The sequence below is a fragment of the Schistocerca americana genome, chromosome 3 (genome assembly GCF_021461395.2).
Source record: "Schistocerca americana isolate TAMUIC-IGC-003095 chromosome 3, iqSchAmer2.1, whole genome shotgun sequence".
Classification (NCBI taxonomy): Eukaryota; Metazoa; Arthropoda; class Insecta; order Orthoptera; family Acrididae; genus Schistocerca; species Schistocerca americana.
In genome coordinates this window covers 891,565,251-891,578,756 of record NC_060121.1, presented here as the reverse complement: position 1 = coordinate 891,578,756, position 13,506 = coordinate 891,565,251, and the positions used below count along the sequence as shown (strand labels likewise).

At 44.9% G+C, this 13,506-nt stretch overlaps 1 protein-coding gene across 2 annotated transcripts in view; it reads left to right on the top strand.

Moving 5' to 3' along the window:
• LOC124605356 (proton-coupled amino acid transporter-like protein pathetic) overlaps positions 1 to 13,506 on the top strand; it is a 431,929-nt gene that overhangs the window by 352,660 nt on the left and 65,763 nt on the right. For both annotated transcript variants that reach the window (XM_047136981.1, XM_047136982.1), the window contains exon 5: positions 13,237 to 13,358. In XM_047136981.1, the coding sequence (XP_046992937.1) occupies positions 13,237 to 13,358 (122 nt within the window). The remainder of the gene's footprint in view (positions 1 to 13,236; positions 13,359 to 13,506) is intronic.

Here is a 13,506-nt window from a genome sequence, read left to right as displayed (position 1 = left end):
GTGTAACAATTGGCCGCGGTTTATGATCTTCGCGTTTATTTTGTTTTTCAAATATAGCTATTCCCCTACTTGATATAAAAGGGCCTTAACAGTCAGACGGACAGACGAAGAAAGATGCGGTTCTATAAGGTTTTCGTTTTTACTGACTGAGGTACAGAATCGTGCAAAGTACGAGGGTTGCCCAGAAAGTAATGCATCGCATTTTTTTCTTCAACAATTCTTTATTCAACATAATTACACACACAAAAGTATGGTGTTTTATCTACACTCCCTATTTTTTCCACATAATGTCCATCCCGTTCTGTGGCCTTTCCCCAGCGCGAAACAAGGGCGTGTATGCCCTGTCGGTACCAATCCTTGTTCTGGTGGCGGAGCCACTCCTTCACTGTGTGAATCAACTTCTCATCGCTCTCAAAATGTCTTCCACGAATGGCATCCTTTAATGGCTCAAATATGTGGAAGTCCGAGGGGGCTAGATCAGGGCTGTAGGGTGGATGGGGTAACACTACCCAACCCTGTTTTGCGATGTCTTCAGCAGTCCTTAGACTTGTGTGGGGCCGAGCGTTATCGTGTTACAGCAGAACACCCCTTGGGTTGCTGAGGCGCCGAAGTCGCCGGAAGCGCGTCTTGAGTTTTGTTAAAGTGTTGACATATGCTTCTGAATTAATGGTACCGCCTCTTGGCATCACATCAATGAGAATCACACCTCCACAGTCCCAGAACACGGTGATCATGACCTTACCGGCAGAAACAATTGCTTTGAACTTTTTTCTTCTGCGGGGAGTGGGAATGGTGCCGTTCCATCGAATGTCGTTTTGTGTCGGGCTCAAAATGGTGAACCCAGGTTTCATTACCTGTCACAATGCAGGACATGAAGGCTTCCCCCTCCGCTTCAAAACGTTGCAACGAATCAAGGCAAATGATTTTTCTGTGCGATTTGTGATCCACAGTTAGACACCGCGGGATCCATCTTGCACACGCTTTTGAATATCCGAGAGCGCGGATAATAGCATCCACACTTCCTTTGCTGATTGACAGATGCAGCGCCAACTCCCGAGTCGTAATGCATCTGTCCTCGCGAATGACGTCATCAGCTTGCTGCAACATCTCAGGTTTGACAGCAGTGGATGGTCTTCCAGACCGCTGCAAATCGTGGAGCTCCTCCAAACCGCCTTTTGATGACCTCATCCCCTACATGTCCAGCGACTAACTGTAGTTCTGTCGACAGCAGATGCTCCATAGACTTTGCACAAGCGTTCGTGAATATTCCCCACAGTTTCATTCTCTGCAGTGTGAAATTTAATGACGGCAGGTTTCCTGTAAAGTACATCACCTACAGACGCCATTTTGAAACTGTCTTGCAGCTACGTTATCTGTCGAAAGTGACGGAATCGTAGTGCGCTCACTCAGGAGACTTCAAATAATACATACGTAACGTTTCGCTTTGGTAGCACTGTTTTCGGCTGAGAAAAAAAGAATGTGGTGCATTACTTTCTGGGAAACCCTCGTATGATGTGTTCCACACGAGAAACTGCGATAATTCCTATGTATTTCTGGTACATGATAATTGAAGTAGGCCTTAACTTGAGAATGGAATTTCTGGAGTATATAGCATTTTATGGAAGTCTATCATCGACCGTGAGAGAACCGAAAAAGGGCAGAACAGAAACGTTCCGTTGCAGTAATATGCTGAAACTTAAGCTACCTAACCAATTAAGAAATGAAGAGGTGCTCCGCGGAATCGTCTGTGAAATAAATTGTGAAAAACACTCGCTAGAGTAAGGGACAGGATGAGATCAATTGTATCAAGGCATCAAGGAATAGCCTCCGTAGTACTAAAGGGAGCCATAGAGGGCAAACATCGTAGGAGATGGAGATTGCAATACATACAACAAGTAATTGGGGACATTAGGCAAAAGTGTGTCTGTAAGATGCAGAAATTGACACAGAACAAGTGATCGTGGTGGCTCGCATAAAACCACTCAAAACACTGATGACCCAAAAGGATGGCCACATTTAGAAGTTCGTCGATTCAACAAAATATCTAGAATTAACTTAAGAACAACTTAAATTTTAACGATCGTACAAACTTTGCTATAGTTAAGTAGAACCGAAGACTATTCCACTGACAGAACACTCAGAAGGTGTAACACATCAACTAAAGAAACTTCTTGGGGCTGGCTCGTCCGTTCTCTTCTAGGGTACGTCTACGTTACAAGATCCAGACAGACATCAAAAATGTTCAAAGCAGTGTTATTCGTTTTCTGTTATTGCCAGAAAACGAAGAACGTGTCACGAATATCGCAAGTGAAATGGAATAGCAACAACATAGGCTTTTCTTATACAGATGAAATCTTGCACTCAAAATGTCAATCTACAGCTTTTCCCTACGACAGCCAAAATATTGTTTTTTGTTTCCCACTTAGATAGGGAGGAATGACCATCGATAAAGAAGAGACAAATCAGAGCTTGCAAATGTTTTCTCAGACGCCATTAGAGTGTGGAACAAAAGAAATGTATTTGAAAGTTGTGTCTTACACTTTCAGCCAATCACGCGAGTACGACCTATGTCCATGTAGATGAAAGTGTTCACATCACCTACCACGGGCTACGGAGTATTGGAGGAAGTTTCAGAGCCCTTTACCGCCTGCGCGTTAGACTTCTCGCGACACAGAGATCTCGACCTGACGTCGTAGGTGGAAAACTGGTTAGCGCGAAGCAACTCATTATATTTATGTTTCCTGTAGTTATGAAATGAAATTAGGGATAAACTTTACATTGTCCCTAGACGGTGACTGGCAGAAAAAAAACTGTTTGCTGTTGTGTAGCTGCAGATGCTAATTTCAAATTCACACCTTATTATGGCTGCAAACGCAAGACTGTCCCTTTCCGTTTCTTTCAAACCTTAGCTGAAGCTCGTCTTTCCTACTTTGAACTTGGACGTGTACTGGGTATTTTAATGAAAAACTGACATTTGTTACAAAATGACAGTATGGAATATTATGAAGGGAAAATACTACAACCATTTATTAACAAATATTTTCATCAAATTTCATAGGTAAATTAAACTGTTTCGACTGTAGAGTGTCATCATCAGAACTTAAAAATTCCTGCACCTTATTACGAAAGAATCTCGACAGGTCAGAATTAAAGACTCATTTTGAACACAATGATGGCTGTATTACCACTTGATGTGTTAGTTGTGTCATAAAGTACAGCACTTTCTGGTGTTTAAGAAGATATTTGTGATTAAAGGAGTATATTGCAAATAGATTGCTTGCTCCAACTGACAGTGTCAAATTTTATGGAGTACACTAAAAACACACTCCATTGATCATAATGCAGAATATCACGACCAATGTTCTCATCCTTGATGAAATCAGTACATCAGCTTTATGGGAATCAGACTGTGGTCTAAGGCATATTTCTGTGTCTTGCGTTTAGTGTCCTACTGCCGGAGACATTCTCAAACACAGTGGATATGTAGATGATTTATTTTACAGCGTAAACTACATTGAAAAGTAAGTCCTAAAATAATTCACCAATTCTCAAACCAACTACAAAATTAAACTCTACTGCGCCCAGTTTTGTGCCAGCCGAAAAAAAGTATGGGACACAGAGTTCCTTCTACACCATCGTATAGCTTTCTTCTATTTGTTGATATTGGGCACGCTTAAATTCAAGCTACTGTTGCCAACGTGGATTGTCCGTCGGTATGCAGTATTATTTATTTTTTATTGAACATCGTACCTTAAAACATACACTCCTGGAAATGGAAAAAAGAACACATTGACACCGGTGTGTCAGACCCACCATACTTGCTCCGGACACTGCGAGAGGGCTGTACAAGCAATGATCACACGCACGGCACAGCGGACACACCAGGAACCACGGTGTTGGCCGTCGAATGGCGCTAGCTGCGCAGCATTTGTGCACCGCCGCCGTCAGTGTCAGCCAGTTTGCCGTGGCATACGGAGCTCCATCGCAGTCTTTAACACTGGTAGCATGCCGCGACAGCGTGGACGTGAACCGTATGTGCAGTTGACGGACTTTGAGCGAGGGCGTATAGTGGGCATGCAGGAGGCCGCGTGGACGTACCGCCGAATTGCTCAACACGTGGGGCGTGAGGTCTCCACAGTACATCGATGTTGTCGCCAGTGGTCGGTGGAAGGTGCACGTGCCCGTCGACCTGGGACCGGACCGCAGCGACGCACGGATGCACGCCAAGAGCGTAGGATCCTACGCAGTGCCGTAGGGGACCGCACCGCCACTTCCCAGCAAATTAGGGACACTGTTGCTCCTGGGGTATCGGCGAGGACCATTCGCAACCGTCTCCATGAAGCTGGGCTACGGTCCCGCACACCGTTAGGCCGTCTTCCGCTCACGCCCCAACATCGTGCAGCCCGCCTCCAGTGGTGTCGCGACAGGCGTGAATGGAGGGACGAATGGAGACGTGTCGTCTTCAGCGATGAGAGTCGCTTCTGCCTTGGTGCCAATGATGGTCGTATGCGTGTTTGGCGCCGTGCAGGTGAGCGCCACAATCAGGACTGCATACGACCGAGGCACACAGGGCCAACACCCGGCATCATGGTGTGGGGAGCGATCTCCTACACTGGCTGTACACCACTGGTGATCGTCGAGGGGACACTGAATAGTGCACGGTACATCCAAACCGTCATCGAACCCATCGTTCTACCATTCCCAGACCGGCAAGGGAACTTGCTGTTCCAACAGGACAATGCACGTCCGCATGTATCCCGTGCCACCCAACGTGCTCTAGAAGGTGTAAGTCAACTACCCTGGCCAGCGAGATCTCCGGATCTGTCCCCCATTGAGCATGTTTGGGACTGGATGAAGCGTCGTCTCACGCGGTCTGCACGTCCAGCACGAACGCTGGTCCAACTGAGGCGCCAGGTGGAAATGGCATGGCAAGCCGTTCCACAGGACTACATCCAGCATCTCTACGATCGTTTCCATGGGAGAATAGCAGCCTGCATTGCTGCGAAAGGTGGATATACACTGTACTAGTGCCGACATTGTGCATGCTCTGTTGCCTGTGTCTATGTGCCTGTGGTTCTGTCAGTGTGATCATGTGATGTATCTGACCCCAGGAATGTGTCAATAAAGTTTCCCCTTCCTGGGACAATGAATTCACGGTGTTCTTATTTCAATTTCCAGGAGTGTAGTTTTGGGTATCTGGTAGTTACCTTAAAATTTATCAATGGTATAATAGATGGTAGTTATCCTAAAATTCATCAGCGGAATATTTAGTCGTAAAAGATAACACAACTCATGTGGTTACATCAGGTGCCTTATTTTCCAAATAGAAAATTGTAGAGAGCCAAAACTCAACAAGTAACTTAAAAATCATGTTTGTATCTACATGTACAGATATGAATCTATAAAGTATTCACCTTTTAAATGAACTTTGAAGCAAGGAATAAGAGCAGTTTCTTTTTTGAAATAATCTAACAGGTGTGTCAATGACTGTACGAATTACGACTACGAATCTGTTAGCCCCCTATCATACCTGCCGGTTTTTCAGGGGTTTGTAAGAAGTTGTAGTTGACACCAAAAAAACATCATCAATCTAGAATCTTATCAGAATTACAAAAATCATAAAAAGTCTCTTGTGGGTGTATGAACTAAGAGTGATTTATTGATGGGCCATCACCTTCCTTTTATAGTTATTCGCTTGCTGACTGTGTCTCTCTCTGTCCTTAATTTTCTGCAGTCGAAAAGCAGGTGGTCAATAGCTTTGTTTCCTCCTTAACAGGCGCACAATGCGCTCTCAGTTATTTTCAAGCACTTATAATATACTTTCAGTTTTACACAGGCCATAAACATGGCCGTGAAGTTTGGCGATAGTGGCAGTCTAATGGTTACTCATTGGCTGATCGCAGGAGAAATATGGTTTCGTGTTTCCGCGTTTTCAGTTCGTTGGCACGCAATGTTCCATTCCTTTCTAAAATCTTCCCTTAATTATTTCCTTATCTGATATGGAGTATGAACTAACATTATCAACTAGAAACCATTTGTCGACTGCGAATTGGCTGTAATAAGTATAAATAGGATAACAATTCGTATTACGAACACACGGTTAAACAGGTGTGTCGAATATATTTAATATAGTTAAGACAAAGGGCTCAATGTAAAACACTGGAATGAACGACAGACGCTTGGATGGTTGTGTCGGACACTTCACAAGTCCATGAATTCTTCTGCGCATAATACTTAATGACATCACATATCTTGTGGCAACAGGGAAGACACGACTGATTTAAAAATTTTAGAAAATTTACACTGACACTGGGAAGCCTTACAACATGAACACCTTGACCCAACGCTACCAAACTTACGCAGCAGTACGTCCGTGCCTGTCTGATAGGGTGGTTCAGATTTCGGCCTTATGCGAGCTTATTTTCAGTGAAGAAAAAAGTCTTTTTTACAGACGAAGAATGATGTGAGAATACGACGGCTGTTGTTTGTCGTTACTCGAACTTTTCAGGTAGAGATGACTATAGAGTATATCCACAGGACTTGTATGTGCGCCTTACCGCCATTTTTAGGACTTTGAGAATTGTCGAATCTTTGACACGAGGGATATGGAAGCATCATGCCGACAGATGGCTCTCGTGCGGTACCTGCGGAATGTGTGGTGACAAGGAGGCAACAAGAGCAGAAAAAAAATGGAAGAACAGAACCGTAGGGGCGTCTGCTAGCTCCAAAGGAAAGACGGATAACAACAGCTGAAATACGGGCAGTAGTGACAGGTGATGTGTCACCACACCCCGTCCGTAACAGATTACTAGAAGCCTGGTTTCCTCAAGTTGCCATTTGTTACTTACCGCTGACACAATACCACGAATAACGGAGTGTAGAGGGAAAGTCAGACGGAACGTTGCGTGGCATTCTGTGGTGATTGGCTACGAATCTCCCTTCCGTTTGTGGTAATCAAATCCATGCCAAACATGTCCGTAGACGACCTACGAATTGGTCACAGGAAGCAGCGATTCCTGAGACTCATAGCTCTCCAGCTCCTGAAACACGGAGTTTCTGGATATGACAACAGGACTGACTTGGTATTTGCTGGAGAGAGGCCGAATGCTCGCGTCAAGAATGATAAATCCTGTTGCTAAAACTTTCACAGCCATGGTATCAAATTACGTATTGCAGCAGGATAACGTAAGACGTCACACTGGAGTCCACGCCGCAAACGCCATGAGAGATATAGGGATCCTTGACGATCGATTTTTCAGCTGCAGAGAGTGTCTTTGAAGAGATGGGAAGGCGTATACTTTCACAGCAGCGTCCAGGCAAAATGTTTTTGAAGTGACACAGCAAGTGTTTCAAGTATCGCTATAAGTTTCTCAGGATGGCATTCGAAGGCTGTTTGCTTCCATGCCATAAGGAATACAAGAGTGTATCACACTGGTGTTGACAGTGGACACCAATTCCGAATGGAATAAAAGTTAAGTATCGAATACCTCTTATGTGATAAACAGCGGAATGGTGTTGCGTGATATAACATTTCCATTACCGTAGGTGTATTTCTTCGTTTATAAGGAGTTGCCAGATATACGGGGATCTGATGTGTCTTAACCATCCCAGCTAACTACTTTTTGCTTAGAGGGCATCTACTGATAAGACAAAATATTACGACCAACACCCACCGCGATGTTGGATGCCACTTGGGGGCATTGCGGGATTCGTGATGTAACATTCCCATCTCCCTCAGTGTATTTCTACGTTTCGAAGGACTTGCCAGATATACGGAGTATTTGGTGTATTTTAACCAACCCAGCTAACTACTTTTTGCTCGGAAGACGAAATAATACGCCCAACGCTATGTTGGGTGACACCTGGGGCGTGCGGAAACGAGACGCGGTAAGGGAAGTATGGCAGCGGAGCACTGACGGTGGCGAATTATTCTAACGACGATGCAGGCCACGAGGGGGAAATCCATTCAGATAAGCAACTTTGACAATGGTCAGATTGTTATTACATAGGTCCTATGAACCAGTGGCTCGAAAACGGTGAAGCTAGTCGAATGTTCACGTGCTACTGTCGTGAGAATCTATGAAAATAGGTAGGAGAACAGAGAAACTACCACTAGGCGCTAAATGGTTGGGAGGGCGTCCGCGAGCCTTGACAGAACGTATGATTCTGAGGCTTGTCTGGTCCGTAAAGTTGGATAGATGGCGATGTTTGGCACATGTGGTGTAAGAGCGCAATGACTGTGCACGCACAAGTGTTTCGGAGAATAGCATTCAGCCCACATTGTTGAACATTGGGCTTCGCAGCAGACGACCCCTACGTGTTGACATGTTGACCCAAAGACGTCTTCAGTTACGTTTGCAATGGGCACGGAATCGGCGGGATTGGACCGTAGATTAATGGAAAGCTTTAGAAGTTTCTGGTCGTCTCCTCAAATGCCGCCATCGAGGTGAACGATGTATCTAAACGTGCAGCGGGCCATGGACACAGGCGGGTGGGAGCTGTATTGTGCTATGGGAGACATTCTCCTGCTCTTGCATGGAACTTACGGTAGTAATCGAAGACACGCTGACAGCTGCTAATCCCCTGCCTACCTTCATGTCAGATGTCTTCCCTGACGGCAATGTCATGTTTCAGCAGTTTAACTGTCCGTGCTTAGGAGCCAGAATCTTTATACAGCGATTTGAGGAGGATGATAGGGATCTCACGTTGATGCCTCGGAGACCAAATACGCCTGATGGAACAGATGTGGCTCGCTATCGGGTGCCATCACCACATACGCAAATCAGCGGCCCCTTATTTACGCGAATTACGTGACCTGCGCTGAGACACCTAATGCCACATACCTCCACAAACCTATCAACAACTGTTGGATCTCTGATACTCCGAATCAGTGACGTATTTCGTTCCAAAGATTGACAAAGAAGCCGTTAAGCAGGTGGTCGTAATGTTTTGACTCATCAGTATAAACTAAACTCCGCCCGAACAGGCCATGAAGGCTCAACGGTACCGATCGGCCACCGTGTCATCCTCTGCCCACAAGCGTCACTGGATGTGGATATGGAGGGGCATGTGGTCAGCACACCACTCTCCCGGCCATATGTCAGTTTACGAGACCGGAGTCGCTACTTCTCAGTCAAGCAGTTCCTCAGTTTATCTCACAAGTGCTGAGTACACACCGCTTGCTAACAGTGCTCGGCAGACCGGAAGGTAACCCAGCCAAGTGATAGCCCAGCCCGACAGAGCTTAACTTTGATGATCTGACGGGAACCGCTGTTACCACAGCGGTAAGGCCGTTCGCCGTGGAATTGCCCTGTTGCGTTCGTCAGTTGACGGGCAGCGCAATGGTTGTCGATTCACACTTTCTGTTTGCGAACTAACAGCTGCTGACGGGTTTGTTCCCGGTACGTCTCAAAACCAAGCTACAATAGATATGTCGGGAACCTGGCGGATTCGCCCCCAGGCCTCCAGAGTGGAAGGCTGTCGCGCTACAACCGAGCGTGCGGGCAGCCTTGGATACATCGCGATCTCCGGCAGGCAGGGCATTCGCGATCATGCGTTGTGCAGAGCATCCGGCAACAGGGGAATTCCGCGGCCAATCGGAGCGCGTTGCGCCATGTTACCGTAGTTTAAAAATTGGGCGTTGTCGACCTACATAACATTAGTTATTTTGGTTTCTACTGACATCAGCTATCCAAAAAGATTTCGTGACCCAATTTTTCTCCATCCTATAGTACCACGTACACACACACACACACACACGCACATATATATATATATATATATATATATATATATATATATATATATATATATATATATATATATATATAGCTCTGAGCACTATGGGACATAACATCTGTGGTCATCAGTCCCCTAGAACGTAGAACTACTTAAACCCAACTAACCTAAGGACATCACACACAGCCATGCCCGAGGCAGGATTCGAACCTGCGACCGTAGCGGTCACGCGGTTCCAGACTGAAGCGCCTAGAACTGCACGGCCACACCGGCCGGCTGTGTGTGTGTGTGTGTGTATGTGTGTGTGTGTGTTTGTTTGTGGTAGAAATGCGTCTAATATATGCAGAATGTAAGTTAGCAGAACGGTAATGATTGGGGTGTATTATACTCCTGTCTGCATCTGCTTACTGTCAATTCCAGTTAGTAGACCAGTTACGTTACCCCAGGTGCCTTCACTGTCAGCTGATACAGGACAGAAAGTCAATTTTGTGTTACATTTTTCATGACGTCATATTTACGTGAATAGTACACTGTGATATGTTTCTGAACAGATCTTCAGGGGCAGAAATGGATTACTGACTAGAAAAATAGAGGATGCTACTTCAGCAAGGACGTACTGCTGTTCATGTCTTCGTAACGAACAAGGTTACAAGAAAGGCAGGCATGTTCTCATGGTATTGATACATCTTTTTGTAATGTGGAAAGTTATTCCGGATGGTTAAGATGAATGGCACACCATTTATACAGGGTGTTTCCGTAAGAACGTGCAAAAATTTAGCAGGACGTGGAGGATTCTCTACTGAGTTATTTTATGTAGGGAACCTGGGGTCGGAGAACCCAGATTAAGGAGATAATAAGAATGAAAACACATACTGTGTACTTTTTTATTTACATTAATTACAGTTAACTGCAAATACCCTCATTGACATAATGAACGTGGCATTTTTACTGTATCTTACAAAAGTGCTGAGACTGACGGCCATCAACATCAATGAAAGAATGGCATTGGCGAACAAGAGTCTGATGCGCCGTGACAAATATCCCTGGTGTGTTTCGAATAATAGCACAGGCAGCTACAATTCTGGCAACTAAATCCATTCCGTATCCACTGGGGACTCATACGCAAGTGACTTTAGATATCCAAAAAGGAAATAATCAAATGGATTCAGGTCAGCTGACCTCGCAGGCCATGGAATAGGACCTCCCTCCCTATCCAGCGACGATAAAATACAGCACTGATATGGCTGCAGACAAACACACTGAAGTGAGGCGGTGCACCGTCATGTTGTTGTACCCACATTCCCTCACGAACAGGCAATGGTACGTTCTCCAACAACTCAGTTAGGACTCTTTTGCATTAAGATTTAATAAATAATAGATTTTAATAAATCTTTATCCTGCAACTGTTTGGCTGTTATCATTTACCGTGAAGAATTTCAACAGTTGCTGTTTCAGCCATGTTTAAAATCTTGATCTCTGCACTAAAGTCAAGTACAGGTGGCCCATTCAGCAGGCCTACTGCCTCATGACTTCCAAGTAATCAGGCTGGTCCTACTAGTTTCCTTGCTTGAAATAAAGAATATACGTGTAAATAAACTGCATAGTTCTTGTAAACTTGTACGCATATTATCTTTGAATAAGCTGGAAAACTATAGTGCTAGACAGAGCGGTAGACATGTTTACTTCCATACCTCATTAAACTGACTTATTCGACCCCAGGTTGCCTACCTCATGTTCTTCAGTGGTGAATTCTTTATGTTCTGTTACATTTTTACGCGCTCTTATGAAAACACCTTGTAGAATGGAGCACGATTAAAAATAAAGTTTCAATAACTTAGCATCACAGATCAAAAAAGGAAAAAGAGAACAATAAATAAATAAAATATTTTTAATCCTGGTTACCAGTTTCGGTCTTCAAGGCCATCCTCAGACCAAAGTTCCACGTCACGTAAAGAACCAATGCACAGAGCTCCTCTCTGTTACTGGCTACTAGCTGTGCCGAACTGCTGAGCAGTGCAGCTGCCAGTCGATGCTACCCAGCGGTTCTGTGCACTGATTCTTCGCATCACCTGGAGCCTTTGCCTGAGGAAGGTCTTAAAGACCGACACCGGTAACCAGAATTAAATACAAAAATTTCTTGCTATGTGGATTGTTCCTTTTATTAAAGGTACGATCGCAGTGTTCTGCAATGGTGCCAAAAATGATATTGTTTTGTTGTGGTCTTCAGTCCTGAGATTGGTTTGACGCAGCTCTCCATGCTACTCTATCCTGTGCATGCTTCTTCACTTCCCAGTACCTACCGCAATTTACGTCCTTCTGAATCTGCTTAGTGTATTCATCTCTTGGTCTCCCTCTACGATTTTTACCCTCCACGCTGCCCTCCGGTAATAAATTGGTGATTCCTTGATGCCTCAGAACATGTCCTACCAACCGATCCCTTCTTCTAGTCAAGTTGTGCCACAGACTCCTCTTCTCCCCAATTCTATTCAATACCTCCTCATTAGTTATGTGATCTACCCACCTAATCTTCAGCATTCTTCTGTAGCACCACATTTGGAAAGCTTCTGTTCTTTTCTTGTTCAAACTATTTATTGTCCATGTTTCACTTCCATACATGGCTACACTCCATACAAATACTTTCAGAAACGACTTCCTGAAACTTTAATCTATACTCGATGTTAATAAATTTCTCTTCTTCAGAAACGCTTTTCTTGCCACTGCTAGTCTACATTTTATATCGTCTCTACTTCGACCATCATCAGTTATTTTGCTCCCCAAGTAGCAAAGCTCCTTTACTACTTTAAGTGTCTCATTTCCTAATCTAATTCCCTCAGCATCACCCGAGCTAACTCGACAACATTCCATTCTCCTCGTTTTGCTTTTGTTGATGTTCATTTTATATCATCCTTTCAAGACACTGTCCATTCCGTTCCACTGCTCTTCCAAGTCCTTTGCCGTCTGTGACAGAATTACAATGTCATCGGCGAACCTCAAAGTTTTTATTTCTTCTCCATGGTTTTTAATACCTACTCCGAATTTTTCTTTTGTTTCTTTTATTGCTTGCTCAATATACAGATTGAATAACATCGGGGAGAGGCTACAGCCCTGTCTTACTCCCATCCCAACCAGTGCCATCTGGTTTCTGTACAAATTGTAAATAGCATTTGATTCCCTGTATTTTACCCCTGCCACCTTCAGAATTTGAAAGAGAGTATTCCAGTCAACATTGTCAAAAGCTTTCTCTAGGTCTACAAATGCTAGAAACGTAGGTTTGCCTTTTCTTAATCTATTTTGTAAGATAAGTCGTAGGGTCAGTATTGCCTCACGTGTTCCAATATTTCTACGGAATCCAAACCGCTCTTCCCCGAGGTCGGCTTTTACCAGTTTTTCCATTTCCAGTGATATTCGAAGTTTATTTAGACCCTTTACCTGCGCTGCGTTCGTGTTCGCGGCAGTCTACTGCAGTGATTAGCCCGCGGTTCTTCTCCACGCCGGCAGGTGTCGGTGTCTCAGTCGCTGTGTCGGCGTACCCGCACGCCTTCGCTGGACTACGCGCAGACTGCGGAGGTCGCCTTCCTCACGGGGCCCCCGGCTACCAGGGGCTGGGCCACCACTGCCAGGTAGGCTCTGCGCACGCTCCGTGCTGCTGCTATTAACGCTGCTGCTGGTATACCGCCTGGCAGAAGAGCTGAACCACCCTGCAGACGTGGTCGGGTGCCAATGTGACACCATCAACAGGTAGGTACTGTGAGGTGACAAAAGTCGTGG